This window comes from Drosophila arizonae, chromosome 2 (assembly GCF_054131065.1).
Source record: "Drosophila arizonae isolate 15081-1271.41 chromosome 2, UAZ_ARI_1.0, whole genome shotgun sequence".
NCBI lineage: Eukaryota > Metazoa > Arthropoda > Insecta > Diptera > Drosophilidae > Drosophila > Drosophila arizonae.
In genome coordinates this window covers 2587699-2607341 of record NC_142922.1, presented here as the reverse complement: position 1 = coordinate 2607341, position 19643 = coordinate 2587699, and the positions used below count along the sequence as shown (strand labels likewise).

General features: G+C 42.1%; 3 protein-coding genes and 1 non-coding gene across 20 annotated transcripts in view; 3 read left to right on the top strand and 1 right to left on the bottom strand.

Annotated features, from left to right (window-relative positions):
* The window catches only part of LOC108621095 (extracellular serine/threonine protein CG31145), a 62805-nt gene extending 58384 nt beyond the window's left edge, over positions 1-4421 (top strand). For 11 of the 12 annotated variants that reach the window (XM_089462554.1, XM_089462556.1, XM_089462545.1 and 8 more), the window contains 5 exons: positions 2189-2197; positions 2656-2736; positions 3085-3197; positions 3829-3969; positions 4030-4421. In XM_089462554.1, coding sequence (XP_089318680.1) covers positions 2189-2197; positions 2656-2736; positions 3085-3197; positions 3829-3969; positions 4030-4228 — 543 coding nt within the window. In that variant the 3' untranslated portion in view covers positions 4229-4421. The remainder of the gene's footprint in view (positions 1-2188; positions 2198-2655; positions 2737-3084; positions 3198-3828; positions 3970-4029) is intronic. The other variant, XM_089462555.1, reaches the window with a different exon arrangement.
* A 452-nt stretch (positions 4422-4873) lies between these two features.
* Positions 4874-19643, bottom strand: part of beat-IV (beaten path IV) — a 30040-nt gene continuing 15270 nt past the window's right edge. The window contains exon 7 of the mRNA XM_089462563.1: positions 4874-19628. Coding sequence (XP_089318689.1) covers positions 19522-19628 — 107 coding nt within the window. The 3' untranslated portion in view covers positions 4874-19521. The remainder of the gene's footprint in view (positions 19629-19643) is intronic.
* LOC108621099 (uncharacterized) lies at positions 5988-8674 on the top strand. 6 transcript variants are annotated; one of them, XM_089462559.1, is made up of 8 exons: positions 6016-6109; positions 6314-6421; positions 6547-6605; positions 6672-6902; positions 7437-7511; positions 7574-7979; positions 8039-8175; positions 8229-8674. In XM_089462559.1, exons 2-8 carry the CDS (start codon positions 6387-6389, stop codon positions 8552-8554), a joined length of 1269 nt encoding a protein of 422 aa, XP_089318685.1. In that variant the 5' UTR covers positions 6016-6109; positions 6314-6386; the 3' UTR covers positions 8555-8674. The 6 variants fall into 6 exon arrangements, with proteins under 6 accessions (XP_089318683.1, XP_089318685.1, XP_089318684.1 ...); XM_089462558.1 differs by having other exon boundaries at positions 6544-6605; XM_089462557.1 differs by lacking the exons at positions 6314-6421; positions 6547-6605 and having other exon boundaries at positions 5988-6109.
* Positions 9663-9786, top strand: TRNAL-CAA (transfer RNA leucine (anticodon CAA)). The gene is made up of 2 exons: positions 9663-9700; positions 9742-9786. It is a non-coding gene; the product is annotated as a tRNA-Leu (tRNA).

The window sequence follows — 19643 nt, the reverse complement described above, 5'->3', positions numbered from 1 at the left end:
GCCAACTTTAAAAAATCCAATTAATAGCTTGTTGCTTTTAAATAGAAGAAATTACTTATTAAAAAGAAAATGATTTATTATGTACTTTTCTACAGATGCACAACTTTCGCGTGTAGTTGAATATCTTTTAAAAGCTGAAAAGTAATTGCGTTTAGCAATGCATTAGAGGGTTCGAACAAAATAATGGTTCTGTTCGTTAATATTTACTCAGCATAATTCATATAAAAAATGTTCATTACTTTTTGGAATCAAAGAGAATAACATTAATTTTGTAATTAAATTTTGCATTCACATAAGCTCATTGTTGCCAATTTATGTTTTGTTTTCTTTGAATTAATCGATATATTACATATTTAATGGGCATTGAGAAATACCTTGGTAAGCTATGCCAACCTTATTTACCAATGTGTAGGTAGGCCCTTCACCAAAGTCATGCTTAATCATACTTACTTAATGTCATACAGGTTCGTTATCCCAAAATTCCTTTTCATTAATATTAAATAAATATATTTCATGGATTTATTATGATTTATGCTTGCGTAACTCTAAGATAACCAGCCGATATACCCGCCTCGGTTCATTTACCATGCCATTTGATATTTTTTTATGTGGTGCTTTAATATTATTGCTTAAGACTTTTAAGTTGGCTGTCATCAAGTTTCATCCATGCGCATTTTAGCCGCATTTCTTCGCGTATTAAACAAAATTCTAAAAATTTGCTTACCTCATACCTCGTCTTGCCATATTTTAGCTGGCTTTTTATACCCTGAACCCATTGAAAATGGGAAATCAGGGTATAATGGTTTTGTTGAAATGTATGTAACAGGCAGAAGGAGGCGTGGCAGACCCCACAAAGTATATATATTCTTGATCAGGGTGACGAGCTGAGTTGATTTGGCCCTGTCCGTCTGTCTGTCTGTCCGTCTGTCCGTCTGTCCGTCTGTCCGTATGTTTGAACGCGTCGATTTCCGAAGATATAAGAGCTAGAGACTTCAAATTTTTTGTAAAATGTTCGTAATTACAGCGCGGATATCGAGTTTATCATTAAAAATCGATAACTCATCCCGATCTTTTTTTATCGATATAAAACCTTATCGAAAACCAGTTATAAAATTATATCTTCTACACCTTTATTGCTAGAGTCCCCAAATTTTGTATATATGCCTATATGCAATTTATACAATTTCGGTTTTTGTTAAAATTTACCCCCCACCTCTAAATTCACCCCCTCACCCTCACTTTTGTAAAAAGCGTATTTCAAATACTAGAGACTTGTGCTTTGGCAAATACATGCATATCTATGTTATAATCATAATCTGAAAGTTTCATGAAGATCGTACGTCCACAAAAAAAGTTATTAAACAATTAAGTTCTCATAGTAAGCGCACACTGCAGCCCATGCGTGTTTATGCGTGGGTGCTTGTGTGTGTATGTGTTTGTGTATGTGTGTGTATGTGTATGTGTGTATGTGTATGTGTATGTGTGTGTGTATGTGAGTGTGTGTATGTGTTTGTGTCTGTATGCGTGTGTGTGTATATATGCCTGTGTGTGCGTATGTGCGTGTGTGTGTGTGTGTGTTTCTTGTGTAAGCTGAAAGACGCGAAAATTGATTGAAATAGCTAACACTCCAAGGGTTCAGGGGATCTCGTAGTCGAGCAGTCTCGACTAGAGCTTTCTTACTTGTTTTTTTTTTGCATTCTTTCTGCATGTCTTTGTCTCTTTTTTTTTTGTGGAAATTTAATTTCGCTTGATTTATGCACTTTATGAGCAGGTGGAGGAATCTGCTTTATATGCAAACAATCCTTGGCCATCGTCGCGATGTGAACGTTAACTTACCTAACTTTTACGTGTTGGCTTTGTGTTTGCATTTTGCATTTTGCGGCCGCCGTTGCGGTCGCAGTGTGCATCTATTTTTTATTTTTTTGCTGCCTCCTTTTGTATTTGCTTGCTGGCTTCTATTTGCTTTTACGCCTCCTGCTGCATTTTGTGGCCCGTGCGGGCTTCCGGTCATTACACAGGCTTTGCCGCGCCCATGCCTATGCAATTTTATTATTATGATTTTTATCTCAACGTGTTCTTTTTATTTTTTGTCTAATTTCTCTGTATATTTTTGGTTACTGCATTGTTGTTGTTGCGTCCCACGAACCCTAAAATGCGCTCCTTGCCTTTACCATTGCCAATTGCATAGGGACGGAAGGTAAGTTGCGGTCGTTGAGGTCCGGCCGGGGCTCAAATACTACCACGAATCCAAGCAAAATGCTAGAGAAAGTTTTATTACTTTTCTTGGTAGCCTGGCAAATAATTTAATTTCGCTTATAGTGCAGCAGCATTTCAGCTAAGGGGAAGTGGAATGAACAAATACAAAATAAAATAAAAATAAAAATAGCAAGACAAAATAAAAAAAATAAATAAAAATAAAAAAAAGTGGAAGAATATCTAAGTACAAAACGGGACAGAAATAATATTGTCGTATTGCAAGATGAGAAATAAATGTTTTAGCCATCAGAGCAAGCAGCCCAAAGACCAACCAACCGCCCGCCCGCCCGCCGCACACTCGTGGCATATTAATGCTGTTCAGCAGCTTTAGATTTTTACATTGTGCAGCTCAAATTGATATTGATTTTGTATTCTGTGCTGGCATTTCCTCTTCCACAGCTCTGGCGGCATCCTTGGCGACGTTCCTATCACAAACGAAAGAAGGCTCAGTGGGAGACAGATGCCAATTATTGTGCTCTGGTAAGTAAACGAGTCGCCCAGTTGGCTACTTACTGGATGGGAAAACGAACGGAGGGATGTGGGGAAGGCGGTCGCCTCTTGCTTTACCCCAATTTTGTGTGCCATTTTCATTTCCACTTCCGGTTGTGCCCGGCTATGCTTTGTCTGTAGCTTTTCCTGCTGCGGTTATTTTTACTTAATTTGCATTTTAGCTGGAGTGGAATGCAAATGTTTTTATTTGTTACTCTCGCTCGAGCTGCGCTCAGCTCTGTTCGCAATCGTCCCCGACTTAATTAAGACTCCTCCGGCCAGCCCTAATATGCCGTTGCTTAGTTCTGTTTCTAACAGATATTTTGATTTTTGTCAAAGGTACGCGACATACCGCCCTACGATGAGGGACGACGTCTGCTGGATCTTATGGACATGGCTGTCTTTGACTTTCTCACTGGGAACATGGATCGGCATCATTACGAGACCTTCAAGTGAGTATAAAGTGCGGACTGTGGAGTGTGGAGTATGGAGTGTGGGCGATTTTGGCCAGAGACATAATGCGATTGGCTTATTTCCGCATAACTGGCGTTGTTGGCTTCATGCCTACCGCCGTGTGGGTAGCGCATTACATATACGTATCCCATACGCTTCACTGCATCTGGGGCTGCTGCTGTCTCTATATTTGGCAAGGCTGCCGCACAGCATGCTCAACGGCAGGAGCCAATGCCTCGGAAAGATATTTGCATGCATGCTGCAAAAAGCAGCTAAATCTGACTGGCTGCTCAAGACAGCAAGTGGCAGTCGGCAGAGGGCGGACAGCAGACGACAGACGTGGCAAAGGCAACAGACTGCATCATCATGCATGCCAATGGCACACCAGGTGCCCTGCCCTGCAACAGTGTTTGCTATGCAGAGCAGCTTTAGCCGTAGCCGTTGCAGTTGCCGTTGCTGTTGCCATTGCCATTGTCGTTGGCCGGTTACACCCGACTGCGTTGCGTCGGAGCTAAGCCGATCTCTGGTGTTTGTCTCTAATCACATTTGCTGGCAATTATGCATATGCAATGCTAAACACGGGGCGTATGTGCAATTTGACAACAATTCTTGCTTTGCATTTCTTTGCAGGATCTATGGCAACGAGACGTTCCCCCTGCATTTGGACCACGGACGTGGCTTCGGGCGTCCCTATCACGATGAGCTCTCCATTCTGGCGCCCGTCCTGCAGTGCTGCCTGATACGCAAGACGACGCTCACCAAGCTGATAGAGTGAGTAGACACATTGACAGAGTGAACTGGGAGCATTTGGTTATTCGGTCTCATCTACAGATTCCACAATGGGCCCAAGCCGCTGTCGCAGATTTTGAGCGAGTCACTCAGCGTCGATCCCATCAGTCCGGTGCTCTGGCAGCCCCATCTGGACGCGCTCGATCGCCGGGTCGGCGTCATTCTGCAAAGTATACGGGACTGCATCAAGCGAAATCCGCCCGGCGAGCTCGACGGCTCCGATGCGGACGTATCGTCATAGCGCTAAGCCTCCCAAACTGAGTTAGAGTCTAAACTTAGCTATAAGTTTGCGTGTCTTGTGTACTGTCTAGACGTAAGAGTAGAAATCGAGGCGGGGCACCTTTGTAAAAGGTCGCCTTGTCACACGATATCCTTGCAGCTCTGTCTGCACATACCAAAAAAAAAAAAAAAAAAAAAAAGAGAAAACAAGAAAAGGAAAACCAAACAAATTAATGTACGAAACTTCTTGTGCATTTCTTTGGTTCATTTTGTTTGCATGTATGTATGTATATAATCGAGTTGGCCAGTTGATTGACTCGAATTTCGGTTATGTGGTCGAATCTTAAATGAAGTACCTTCAGCACATTGCACACACACATACACATACACACGCATAACTCATACCACACACACGCGCACAGAAACTTCCCGAGCAGCTAAACCACAAATTAACTACAAATTACAGCCACAGTAGGTGCCAAAAGCAAATCAACGCGTATACATGAACACATGTACTTGAACTTAAATTGATTCTAAGAGCAAAACTAAATTATACATACATTGCGCTAGAGTGAAACTTCTTGAAAAGACTATAACATATAACTAATTTCTAAATATTTATTTTTAATTATTTTCGTACATTTTACAACATGTATATTTATGTATGTACATTTTTGCAAGGCGGGAAAAGAGAGAGAGTGAGAGAGAGAAGAAAAAAAGCTTAAAAAAAATAAGAAGGAGAAGAAGAAATATTTGTTATAGTTTAGTTGGTAAGATAAGAATTACAATAATACGATCGACGATATCAGACGTAGCTTTATCCGTATGCCTAACAATGTTCCCGTACCTCCGAAGCGAGGACATGTTGTGTTTTATATATAGCTTATCTTATTAGTTAGTCGAATTAGTTTCAGCAGCATGAAAAGATGTCCTTCGAGCGTTGACTCGACCATATACAAATAGTTAATTTCATTTGTTTTTAATGTTTAACCGTTTAAATCGTACCTAATATAGTTGAAACGTGACGCAGTTTGTTGTTGGCCAATTAAGATGAGCGATAAAGAAACTAAACTAGAAACAAACCATGTTAGAATTAGTAAAAATTTAGTGAAAATTTCTGAAATATTGAATAAAAAATACCAAAGAAATAAACTGTTTGTTTTGAATTATTGTAAATAATATGTAAAAGAAAATAAAATAAATTTTATAATATTTAATATATTATAATATACCAAAACCAGTTAAAAAATAATTGACTATATATTAAGATTATGTTGATATTGATTAAATGAAAACAGGTGAGTAAATTAAAATGGAAGTCTTTAACTTTTATTTTCAGTAGGTGCTTTGGTATCTGACCGACACAATTTTCCGAGAATTATAATGAAACAAATCAATCAATCTGATCAATTAATTAATTATAAGTTAGTTTTGATTACTCACTCAGAGCAGCATATACAAATAATAAATATATATTATAAAGTATTGAATATATATTATATATTAGGTGAATAACACATATTGCATATGTAATTTGTATTTTATAATTTATTTTATATTTTTTAATATTCATACAACACATTGACTGGCTGCTCCTATACATTACAATAACTATTCATAAGTGCAATTAATCATATTTCAAAGCCAGTCAAAGCCTCGCTGCTACAGCACTCAAAGTAGGTTCGCTGCGGCTCTCTTCGATCGAAGCTCACTCAGCTAAGCATTAATGTCTCTACTCTCATGGGAAATTTGCTCCGCTGGAAACGAATAGAAGACCACATGTGGACTGCCGCCAGCTGTGGGGTTCAGTTCGTTTTGTGTGCTCGAGCAACACTGGTTCGGCTTCTCCACCTTTTTTTTTTTTCTTTTGCCGGCTCCCATTCAATTAGAATCTATACTTCTCGTGAGTTGTTGTTGATCTACTGGTGTACGGCGAATCTGACATAATTGAATTAGGTTTAAGTAAATGTTAATGTGTTTGTTGCTTTGAGTGGAGCTTTTTGCGGAGCTATTTATAAAAGCAAACAAAAAGCACGTGTAATGTTCCAACACTCGAGTGTATATACATACATATAAATATATGTATACATAAATATATAAAATATAGATTAAAGGGCATTGAATTCAGCTGTGCAGTTGTTCCAGGCATTATCAATATCAAGAACAATTGTGTTTATTATATGTGTTTGCCTCAGCTGACTCGACTGACATTCAGGTCAGTTTTTGAATATTAATGCAGAGTTTATCAATTTCAATATGATAATGCAAATAATTGTATTTTAATTGACGTTTTTCTTGTTGCCGTATTCGGGCCTGTCTGGCCTGACTGGCCCAAAGTAGGCAGGTTGACAGCAACAGCAACAGCAAAAGCAACAGCAACAGCAAATATGCAAATTTAAGCAAGTCAATTTTCAATCCAACAAGCGCTCACATCCACATCCAAATCCAATTTTCGCCATCCGTAGAGCACCGTAAAATGGCTAGCAACAACAGCAACAACATCGTTGACCTGCGCTCGGACACCGTCAGCCAGCCGACACCGGAGATGCGTGCGCGCATGGCCAGCGCTGTGGTGGGCGACGATGTCTATGGCGAGGATCCCACTCTCGCCGAGCTGGAGGCAAAGACAGCTGCAATATTCGGCAAGGAGGCTGGCCTATTTGTGCCCAGCGGCACCATGGGAAATCTTTTGGCCGGTAAGTGGCACGACGTGCACATAAATAACACAGGCCGGCAATTTAGGGACCGACGGCCTCACAAAGGGGCCGCAGCCCCTCGGACACGTAAATGCATATTAGTTTAAAGCGAGCCCCCCTCAATATATATGTATATATATACGAATAATTCGCTCTGTTCCGCTGATGTTTATTAGCTTAAAGGAACCGACTTACTTTGCGGAAAGTGAAATTGAAACTTTTAGCGGAAACGAAAACAGAAACAAGAACAAACACAAACAAGACGGCCATATCATGCATCAGGCTCATAATCGTTAAGGTTAAGGGCACGCCCATAATCATAACATTTATTTTTATGGACTTTAGTGTGGGGCGTGGGCGTGGACGTGGGCGGCTGCAGTGAGGTAAACTTCTTGGCTGCTTAGTGCCCATCCCACCCAAACTAATATTTCTAATGGCATCGCCATTTTATTAAAGTCGAATTCGCTGGGAGCCCAGACTACCCCAAGCCGTTTCCTATGAACTAACTGAAATGAAATTCATATTTGCTTGCAGTTATGGTTCATTGCAGTCGACGTGGCTCGGAGGCCATCGTGGGCGATTTATCCCACATATTTCTCTATGAGCAAGGTAAGGTAGTCCGGCGTAATAAATATAAGCTACTACTACGGCCGCATCTTGAACCCACTTAGGTGGCTCGGCGCACTTGGCTGGCGTGCAATTAGCCCAGTTGAGAAATCTGCCGGATGGCACCTTCAGCCTGGAAGAGCTGCGCCACAAGATACGCCAGTATGAGGACTGTCACGAGCCAGTCACCTCTCTGGTCGTCGTCGAGAACACCCACAACATGTGTGGCGGCAAGGTGTTGCCGCTGTCCTATCTGGACGAGCTGGTGTCACTGGTGCGCGATTCGGGCTTAGGCGTCGTACGCATCGGCCTGCACATGGACGGCGCTCGAGTGTTCAATGCGGCCGCTGCTTTGGGTGTCAGCGTTGAGCGCATCGCTCGGGGCTTCGACTCGGTGTCGGTGTGCCTGAGCAAGAGCTTGTCCGCTCCAGTGGGCTCCGTATTGGTGGGCTCCAAGAAATTCATAGCCGAGTAGGTATTGCATGGATTTATTAATTATTATTTACCTAATTCTACTACGCCTACCGCAGAGCTCACCGACTCCGCAAAGCCTTGGGCGGTGGCATGCGACAGGCGGGTATTCTGGCGGCTGCAGGATTGGTGGCCTTGGATGAGGTGGTGCCACTGCTAGCAGCAGACCATGAGCGAACCAAACGCATAGCGAATAGTAAGTCTACGTCCGTTCGCTAATTCATTTCATTCTCACATTTCCCCCCAAAGGCATTGACCAGCTGCACAGCCCCAATGTAGTTGTGGACTTGGCGACTGTGCAGAGTAACATTTTGCTGATACAGATTAAGCAGCCAAAGCTGACTGCCGGCCAGTTTGCGGAGCGCCTGGCTGTCATCGAGCCCGAGGAGTTGCTGGCTGGCGTAACGGGCAGTAATGGAGCAGGCATTGTGCTCAAGGCCAGCGCTCGCAATTGGGAGTTTATGCGCTTAGTGCTGTATCATCAGGTGGACGACGAACAGGTGGAACTAGCCATTAAGAAGCTTAGCTACGTCATCAAACAGTACGATGCCCGTTGGCCCCGAGCCCTGGACTAGAGCAGTTTTAAAATCGTATTGACATATCGAAAGTTGCACGAAAAAAGAAAGAAATAGAAATTTGATTTCATTCTGGTCATTTAATTAAAAACCAAAGAAAAAATCTGAAATCTGATGAAATTCGTATTAGTGTTTCTTGAGTGGTTCGAGGCAACGTTTACATTCACGCATGACTGCACCCAATCATAGGGAGCATCGTCTGATAGTCCTGATGGACTTCTATTGCCGTTGCCGCTGCATGGATCCGTCTGCATGAATGCCCCACTGAATGAAGTAATAAAATTATTTTTAAAAAATCATTGTCAATTTCGCTATGCTCATCGATTTAAAAGCATGCGCCGCCGCAGCACAGTCGACGCAAGACGTGGGCATCCCCAGCTGGCTCCTTCTTGCTTGTCGACGGACTTTTGTGATTTATAAGCGCACTTATCAATGTGATTGCCAAGCGGCAGCCCGGCAACAGTGGAGCAAATCGAGCAACATATAATAGATTAAGGTATCCTGTGAAGATGCCCCTTGTGATGCTCGGCTCTTCGCATTGAAAAGCTTTATGCTGTGCATAAAACCTAAATAGAATTCAATTAAAGAGGCATTTGATACATACAAAATTCCTTCAACTATATATACAAGATGGATCAACTATAAAGTCACATATATTCGTAAAAGTAATTGAAATTGGAATTTACTTAATGCAGCTCTAATAACAGCAGTTTCACCTGAACAGCCTTAAAGTATGCCCTGAATTTAAAGTTCTTGGAAATGCAATGCGCATATAAGTAGGCTACGGATTAAAGTTTCGTTCAAGAGCGAAAGCACACACGCGTGAGCTTTTAAAGAACAATGATAGAGTGGTGTGTGCGAGAGCGAGAGAGACATATATAGAGAGAGCGTGGCATGTCTATAAATAACTATCAGACATGCAACGCTGAAGGCGAGGTTAGGGCGCGAAAACTCATGTTTGTTGGTGTTGCCATCACTTTGCGTGTGTGTGCGAGTGAGAGAGATAGTAGGTATGTTGCCGTTCTTAAATTAACTTAAAGTTAATGCTTAATTCTTTTACTTTTTTTCGTTTGTTAATTACAATGATTTGGCCAACCCCATTCAACATGTCAGGATGGCCGAGCGGTCTAAGGCGCCAGACTCAAGATTGAAAAGTCTTGCCTTTCATAGAAAGGTTGTGATGAGCGTTCTGGTCCTCTCTGAGGGCGTGGGTTCGAATCCCACTTCTGACAAAGTTTTTTTTTTTTTTTTTGGAATTTTTTTTTTTTTTTAAATTTTACTAATTTATATATGCAATTGAAACTTGTAATTTACAAACGCTTCATTAGCACTTGCTGCTAATTAGCTCAATTATCTGAATAGATGCAATTCTTTAATTATCGCATGAGCACTTAAAGCGAAATTTATTTGTTCTAATTAAAACGAAATGTTTGATTGCAATCGATAAAGTTAAGCTTGAAGTAATTAAATTATAAATAAACACGCATGACATTTTCAATTAAATAACGTTTCAATAAGCCTAAGCGGACATTTTCAATGCAAATTTCCCATTTAAATGGTCGTTAGCTTATTTTTATTGTATTTGTTTTTCTTTTAGTTGTTGTTGTTATTTCTGTGTTTTGTACAGGAGACGAGGTTTTAGCTTTATTAACAACGCCGTTTGACGGCACGTGCCAGGAGCCGGCATATTTAATGTGTTTAATATGGTAGAAAATACATGATGTATGGGCTCTAAAAAACTTCGGTTCTCATGGCTTGCCGAGAACTGAAAACGCAATACCGACATTATGAAAACACTGTCGTGTTACACCTAAATGACAAACAGTCATGAAATAAAGTCGTAAACTGTGAGCTAAAGCGAGCCCCATATCAGCGAAGGACCCAGCCAGGCTGCGAGGTAGCCAGCCAGCCAGCCTGAGCTGCAGACGAAACTAAACGCAAATTGAAATTTGCATAAAGTGGCGCCTCGAATGATGATTCAATAAGCGAAAATCAAATCCGTCTTCCATCAGTTTTTATGTGTTTCTGTGTTCTATTGTCGAAAAGCCATTTGCCCGTTTGATGGGTTCCTGGACCGCGGTAATTTAATTAATTGCATGCGCGCAAATAAAACTAAGCTATTTTCTATTTAATCAATGAAAAGCAAATTATATGAATCGAACCCAAACTGGTGGCCAGAGGGAGTAAGTGCCAGAAACCAGTAACAAAGCAGAAGAAGACCAAGAAGAAGAAAGACTTCGAAGTACCCGTCAGTCAGGCCAACTAATAGCAATTCGTATGTCGGTAAAAATATATTGTAAGTGAAGGCGTGTCTCACTGAGTATGACGTGTTTGCTGCCAATTTCCAAAGCCAACAAATTGACGATGAGCTAATGTCTGAAAAATATGAACTTTCATGATTTTCATCAAGATAAACTATGCATGTGCTATTTGAGATTTTCAAATCTGATTGGAATATCTACATATTTTTCTTTTCTATTTACTATTTGCATACTGCATTTTTTTGATAGACGATGTTTGCCAAATATTAATTTGAGTAGTTTTGCATTGAATATTTGCATGTTTTTGGCGCTGCATAGCTTCAGGCTGTATAGGAATTTAAATTAAAAATTATATTTTTTCTGTTTATTGCAAATTTTTTATTTACGTGTATCATTTTTTGTTACGGCAAGAACTTAAAGTAATTACTAAATATTTGAAATATTTTATGCGCAATATTTACCTAATTGATGGACACACTAATTGAGGCATAGCTAATAAGAGTCTCAGCAATATATGACTTATATGTATGTGAAAATTTAATTAAACTCAATTCACAGCTTGCCTTGTGACAGCTGATAGTTGACTTAACACTCTCAGCTAGACGGAAAATTCATTTAAGAAATTTAAATTTAGCACTAATTTAAATGTCTAAATACGAAGTAGACAACGTCTTGAGGGCCCAGTGTAATTGCAGGCATAGTTGTTGTCGGAAATGCAAACATGTTTTGGCTAATGCACAAGGGGCTCTGTCTGGGTGTGGCTGGCACTGGCCTATGCACACATCTATTCGTATGGATGAGCTAGGGCTGGCTCGGTGAGCCGAGTAAGACATTAATTTACTGGGCTGAGCTTCCGGCTTGGCCGGACTGCCACGTGCATCAGTCACCCGCATAAGGCACTGCCGTTGCGTGCTCTGTGTAGATTTGAAGCGCAACACAAATGAAGGCCTCATGACTCGAATCGACTTTCTTCTCGGCCAATACCATAAAGTGCACATGGCGCAGGGCGCAATGGGCTGGCAATAAATGTCTGTTCGGTCTGCTCGCATTCGCGTAGCCAATGCTCCTCGGCTCGGCGCATATTTTATGGCAACTAACTGAGAGCTCGCACCGGGGCCCGCTGGGCGCACACGGGCGGCGGCAACTTAATTAGCTGTTGCCAGCGGCTTCGATTGCGAAGTGCAACTGCAACTGCCACTGCAACTGCAACTGCATTGCACCTGACATTTAACATTATTACGCAGCGCCTGTCGCATATATTACGATGCCCGATTCGTGCTGCAAGCAGCTGTTAGCTGGCAACTGGCAACTGGCAGCGGCATCGGCAGCGGCATCGGCAGCGGCAGTGGCAGCTGGCTGCCATTGCATGTGGCAATAAACTTGCGCTTTAAAGTTCGGCTGTGCCGCGTTTGAACGGCATTAACCGAAATGTGCACAACATTGACGCCATTCGAAATGCCACACCATTAGGGCAGCAACGGCCGTGGAACTAGAAGCCAACGCCAGCCGCCATAAAAATAAACGCTGGCAACACTTGTGACTCTGGGACTGTGGTGTGGCGCAAACTTTGCGTGTTTCATTGCATTTCTTTGCATGTTGGTGAGAGGGTGGGAGGGGGCAGAAGGAGGCGCGGCAGTCGCCGGTCGGTAGTCGGCAGTCGGCATTCGGCAGTTGAAGAAGTTCACTTGAGTGTTCGATGGGCGCAGCTGAATTACAATTCATTCGAGTTCAACGAATTTAAGCTCTTGCCCCAATTTAAAGTAAGCAAATGCGAAAATCAAAAATAATTAAAGTAATGCTGGCTTTTCCGCTTAAGAAAAACCCTCCAGGCCCTTCACAATATCTCCCCCACATTAGTTTCTCCTGAGGTTAACTACCAAGTGCTTGGCGCTAGAGGACTTTTCTGCACATTTATGCTTATTATTGTATAAATCAAGGCATAAGCTTGTATATAAACTTTTTACACGTAAGTCGACTGTGCTGGGGCGCCCAGCTAGCTATGCATACATACATATGTATATGGCTGGCTGGTTAACACTGGCTGCTTGGCTGCCTGGCCTGCTCCCCCAGGGCTAAGGGAACACTCGGCAGCCACGTAAATTCATATGTAAAATTCTTGTGATGCATATTTGTAGGATTATAAAATGTATTTGGACAACGGCAGCAGCAGCAGCACCAGCAGCAACAACAACAACAAAAGGCAGCAACAACCACAGGAGCAAAAGCTATTGCAATAATATCGCAGCCAAGCGCAAACTTTTTTGTTCAATTCAACTTGAGCAGGTGTGTGTGTGTGTGTGTGTGTGCGTGTATGTGTGTGTTAGGGTGTTGCGATTGTTGCATTGCCGTTATATTTCAATGGCAAACTTCACCGGACATGCTTCATAGCTCTAATTATACATGCGCCTTCCTAGAAAACGACTTCCTACGAGGGCTGCACCAAGAATAACAAAAGCTATTGGGGCTGCCAATGTTGTTGTCGTTGCTCTTGTTATTGTTGTTATTTTATGCATGTTGTTGCTATATGCATGTGTGTTACTTGCATGCTTTGTGTTTGCGTTTAGCAGCAACTTTGGCTCTCTGCCAGCGCCAACGTCAACGCCAACGCCAGCGCCAGCTTTTGCGGCGCAGCAGAGGCAACGGGTCGTATGGGCAACTTCGCCCATTTCTCTTATTTTTATGCCCGATACAAACTCTGTTTGAGAGGACATACATGTGTGTGTGTCTGTGTGTGCAACTTTTGTTTGGCTCCAGCTCCTAAGGTGGCCCAAAAACTTTGCATGTCTGCTTGGTTATTCATGGATTGCTTTTCGTTTCGTTGCCTTGTGGCTCGCTCGCTGGCTCTCTTTTGATTTGATTAGCCGACAACCGCAACACAGTTCGGCTGGCCAGTAAATAAATTTATGTACATTTTCCAAGCATAAAATATGGCATTAAAACTTAATGTGCGACTCTGGGCACGCAAAAAGGCAGAAAAAAAAAATTAAAAAAAATCCAAAAAATGGAAAAATAGAAAAGTATACAAAAGGGCAGTATATAAAGACATTATTCGAATGTTGAATACAAATTGCTGGCCAAATAACAGGCCGGCTAATAAGCCGTCCAGCCCAGTTGATTACGCGCTGGCGGCCCCTGTCGCCATCCAGATTAACTGCGGCGCATTAGCATATTTGACTACGTCAAAAGGACTTCTAACAAATCGCATCATTGACATTTTTTATGAGGCGGCGAATTGCGGCTTTTTAAGATTTCTGTAAACAAAACACGCTTTGGGCAATATGAAAAATGTCTGCCGACGCCCTTTGTACACGCCCACGCCTACGCCTCTGCTACCGCCCCCGCCTACGTCCACGCCTACGCGCTTCGAATTGATGCATTGCTTACGTGCCAGTGAAACATTTTTCTCTGAGCATGTCTTAATTAGAAGCCTTCACACACATCAAGCCATTAAAAAGTTGCCTCACAACGGCGTCTAGGCATGAATTTATGTATTCCAGATAAAGGCTGCCAGTTAAGACGCACTCGACGCCATTGTGTTTGAGCCTAATGAACAGCATTAGCCTGAGGGAGGCTAGAACAATGCCCCGATGCTGCAAGGAAAAGCAAAACTTTCCACAACAAACTTATCGATTGAGTACCACAATAAAGCACAATGGAAAATATCACATCGCAGGTATGGCTGGGGCTGGTGGAAAATGTATAAAACTTTGCCTTATTCCGTGTTGAATAAGCTGAAATCAAAGCAATTTCCTCCTCTAATCGATTTGCAAAGTTTGAGTTTGAGTTTTTAAAGCGTCTGAGTCATTAGCCCAGAGCCCGTAAGGTATATTAGTAAATTATATGCCACACTGAACTGGAATTCAAAAGAACTAGCTCATTTTGAATAGCTCAAAATAATAGGTCGACTTAGAAAGTTTCATAAAATCCAGCTGAGCAGCTATCCCAGCTCAGCACGGATAGACATTCGGCTAGTTGGTGAACGAACGGAGAGATATGGAAACTCATCGACGGACGGTCCGATGGACGTGCATGCCAGGCTTGACTGTGTTCGTCGTTCGTGTCTGCCACGCCTCCTTTTGCATGTTACATACATTTTCAGAAATTCTCATACTCTGACTTCCCATTTCCATGAATAATAAAATGTTAATAAATAATATTGACAACATCGTCATTAGAGACTGTTTACTCTTTATCATAGGCACTACTTGTTGATCCTTGGCCGTCGCACAGTGGAACTCACTTTATGCTAATTGCTGCATAATTGCAGCTACGGTCTGTGCTGGCTTCTGTGCAGCCAGGCGAACAGCATAATTGGTCCGGCTAATTGCGGACCGGGACTTGCTACAAAATTGATTTACAGAGCGGGCCGGCAGAGTGAAATTTTGGAAAGCGACTCGATTAAGGCCAGCTGCAAGTGCTGAACATCGGCCTGGACCACTTAATATCCGCGAAACGAGTGCCCGAAAATGCCGGCTGTGAAACTGCATCATTTGACTACTAATTTGGTCAGCTCAGGCAGCAGGCAGAAGGCAGAAGGGGGGAGGCAGAAGGTGGGAGGCAGCAAGTGGTGTTCCCGTTGGTGTTTTTGGCTCTCGCATACGCAGAATGAGTCCAACAGCAGCTGCTGGCATCCTAACAATGGCACTTTGTCAACGATAGACAAGCTACGTGACGCCGATGCCCATGTCGTTGCGATGTCGATGTCGATGTCGATGACGATGACGAGCTGCCCGCAACAGTAAGCGTTTAGCATCGACAGTCGGGAGACAGCCGCAGTGCTGCTGGCAGTCGTCAGCTAGGCCAGGCCAGATCATTATAAATCCGCAGAAGTCAGTCGACTTTATTGAATGTCATGCATGCTTTTGGCTACGTTTTCCATTTGCTGGACGCGAATTTCCTAATTACCATAGCGGGGCAAATAGGCTTGTGACCGCTGATGCGATTGTTTTTGGAAACGGTTATGCATGCTGGCCTTTGGCTGAGTCCATTTGCAGAGCTCGGCTTAAATTTATGCAGATTTTGTGTGCTTGTGTGTGTGTGTGTGGGCATTCAGGCATCTCATGCTTATATTTCATTTGCCTTCCATTAGCCCAATTCAACTGCAGTTGCACTGGCTGAGATTGATTTATACAATCCATGGCATGCCCATAACATCGGATGGCACTTGCACTCTTCATAGGACATAACGTGCCCGGCCGTATCGCATCGAAATTGAATCAATATTATGCAAATAGTAAAGGTGGTCGGGGGAAGGAGCAGGGGCTTGGGTGCAGGTCGCCTGGCCTCTCGTCTCCACATGTAGTGCCCCTCTTCAACTTTATTCTCCATTTTTCCCAATCGTCGATATATTATTTTGTTGTATTCCATTTTGCTTCGCTCCGCATATTGATTTGCCATTAATGGATAAACTGGGCCAGGGGCACATAAGAGCAGAGTATAAACCAATTCGGGCATATATAAATAATGCATATGAATGCACGAACGGTATTTTAGAGCAAATTTATGTAGAAGCTCGACGACTGCAGCAGAGATGCTGGGGACCAAATAATCGTAACAATTAATTTGTTTGCCAAGCAATTAAATTCCAAACTCGCCTCTTGCTTTATGTTTTCAATAGAAAAAACTAGAGAATTTATTATGGTTTTGCTGCATATTCAAATGCAAATTGTTAGCGGCAAACTCATTAGAAACTTTTCGCTTTCCACGACTCCGTCAAAATTTTCCGTGCTCTCATTAATCAGTGCTGCTAAAAACTGAAAAACAAAATAGAAGAAAACTAATTTAATGCAACTTAAATCAAATGAAATTGCTCCTGCAGTGCTGCAATTTAGTCAGGTACTTCCGCACACACACGCACACGAGCACTTACACACACACACACACACGCATGCGAGTGTCGATTGGAGCGTCATAATTACCCTCACCCCTTCGCCAGGTGTGTGCCGTGCCCCTTGTGCTGTGTGTGTGCGAAATAAATTTATCAGCTATGCAATCATTGGCAATAAATTCATGCCCACTTCCTGCCAGAGGCTAAAAGGCCGCCAGACTGAACGCTTCGAACTGAAGCATTTAAATGGCGCCGTTTATGCAATGCATGCTACACATAAATCTTGACCATCCCAGCCAAGGTGTAGCCAGAGCCAGGGATTAGAGGTCCCAAACACGCCTTGGACTTGTTTTATATGGCGCGTATCTTGACGCGCTTTGCGTGTGCCTTTCTGCCCCAGTTGCCCCTGTTGACTCAGTTGCCCCCGTCGCCTCAGTGGCGCCTGTTACCCCTACTACTCTTATTAATTTTGCTTCCGTTGTTTTTTCTTCCTTTGTCGCATTTCGGAGAAACTTTTGCGTGCCTTTCTATTTTTGTGAATGGCATAAAGTTTACTGCGCCATCAAATTGGGAAAGCCGCAATGGCGGCGACTGTGCAAGTGGAATATGTTATGTCTTATTTGGTTATACCCTGAACCCATCTGAAAGTGGAAATCAGAGTATATTCGCTTTGCGAAAATGCATGTAACAGGTAGAAGGAGGCGTGGTAGACCACATAAGGCATATGTTTTCTTCAGCACGACGGGGACACAAGTTGATCAAGTACAAGCAAAGTACAAGCATTTCTATTTTATTTCTTTGACGACTCATCTCGTTAGCTTGTTATCCATAGATACCTTCAGTTTGGTGTTGTGCTTACTGTCTCGAAATCACAGAATTTAGCGTATGCAAGATTTCACAATATACCTTCTGGCCTTATTTTTCTCTTTCTTCAGTTGGATTGCAGTTTAAGCCTAGCTCAAGTGCAGATGCTGCGCAGAAAGCAGCTCGCTCTACTTAAGTCTTTTTGAGGTATCTGGGTATCTCCTAGTCGGTTAGTTGGCTGACTAGAGCACTCTTATTTGGTTTGGTTGATATTTTTACGCGCGCACCTAAAAGGATGCACGATTCTATTCTTTATACGTCACCGCCACTTTGCTCGTGCATGTGTCTGCATGTGTGCGTGTGACTATGTGTGTGTGAGTGTTGGCGTGTTCCGTGAGTTGCGGTTTTTGTTTGCTCTGAACATTTGTACGTGGTATTTTAACTTTGCTGCCATATAAACTTGGTATCTTTTATGTTGTTGCAAGAAAACGGGCGCAGGAGCAACACCTGTGCAAAAAAAAACCTTTTCCGCGATTATACAGGTGTTAATGTTTGTTATTTAGCCGGAGTGCGTGTCTGCTGTAGATAAAAGCATAGTACATGACCAAATGCCTGACCCCAATATAAACAAAAGACTTTAACTTTGTTTTCACATTTATATTTCAAACACTCAAGAGAAAGATGGAGAGAGAGAGAGAGAGAGAGAGAGAGAGCGGGAAAAGAGAGAGGGAGTCGGAGAGTTGGAGAGAGAGAGAGAGAGAGAGGGACACGGAGTTTGCTTTATGACACATTTCTTTCATTTATTTTAGCTGCCGCTTTTTGGCATTTCATAGTTTTATTTCGATTTGCACTACAAACTCAAGTCAGTTTGAATGAGTGAAACAAACTCGCTTAGCTATAAATAAAACAGCTTAAATTCTAATTTACATGTAACATTTTCGTATATACTTATATATTGTTTGACCCTTCTAGTTTATCTGAACCAAATGGAATACATTAAATATTATTGTGATTATTTTGATGACATTTGTTTTTGTGTTTACTAGTAGTCTTATTTCTAATCTGATTACTAAAAATTATTATTCAACTCTCAATGGGGCGAACAAATGGCAACTGAATTTAATTAACTTAAAAGTTTCTTGAACTCTTTGTGCTACTCCGCAAGGAGCAGTCTTAACAAAATCATGTCTGTCGTCTGTTTGTATTCAAATTGAGAATGAGGCAAATGTCGTTTCTGACGCAGACAATTCGAACGTGCGGTGCGTATGTGTGTATAAATGATGTATATATGAGTGTATGGTAAATTTGAGGTTTGAATTTCGCTTTGGTTACATTGAATTATTTACACACAGAAACTAAGCTCAACCATCCTTTATTGTGCGAGTAGTTTTGGATGTTCGTCGTTTTGTCGGGCAAAAATGTTTTTAATTGGATTTCGTTTTGCCAGAGAAACAGACACACACAAACGCACGCACACACACACACACACGTGAGCACACACATGTGAGCATGAACATGAAGCAAACATTTAAATAACTATTTTCGTATTTTCGTACGGTGTTAGTGTTAGAGCTGCTCCTCTCGCCATCTGCCTTCTGCCGTCTGCCATTTTCCTCTCGTCTGAAAGTTAACAGTTAATGATAGATATGCATTTGAAAACTTTACGCTTTCGTTTGTATGTGTATGCGTATTTGTGTATGCCAGAGACACGATATTTGCACTAGATTTACCACATTTTGTCTAAAGTTACGACACATTTCAATTTGAATATGGATTGTTATAACTATTATCTGTCTGTGTGTGAGTATATATTTGCATTTCTCTTTCTTTCTTGCGTTACCACTACACATTCAGACACTTATGCTTACTGATTGGGCCATCAAGTTGAGTGGTTACCGGGGAGTTTCCTGTTATCGGTTATCGCTTAGAAACTAAAGATATTACACTTTAAGTATACAAAATCACCTTTGATGCTCTGCAATTGCAATTGAATTGAATTTAATTGAATTGAATTGAATTGAATCGAATCGGTTCGAAAATCATGCGTTCGCCTTTAACTCCGCCCACAAGTCAGCCTAGGTCAGCTCCGGCTGAAGCAGCCACCGGCCGATGCGCGCCAGGATGATGGTGATGGTCAGCAGGCGAAGTAAATTGCTCTCAATCCGTCCGGCATCGCTACGCACTGTGCAGGAGAAAG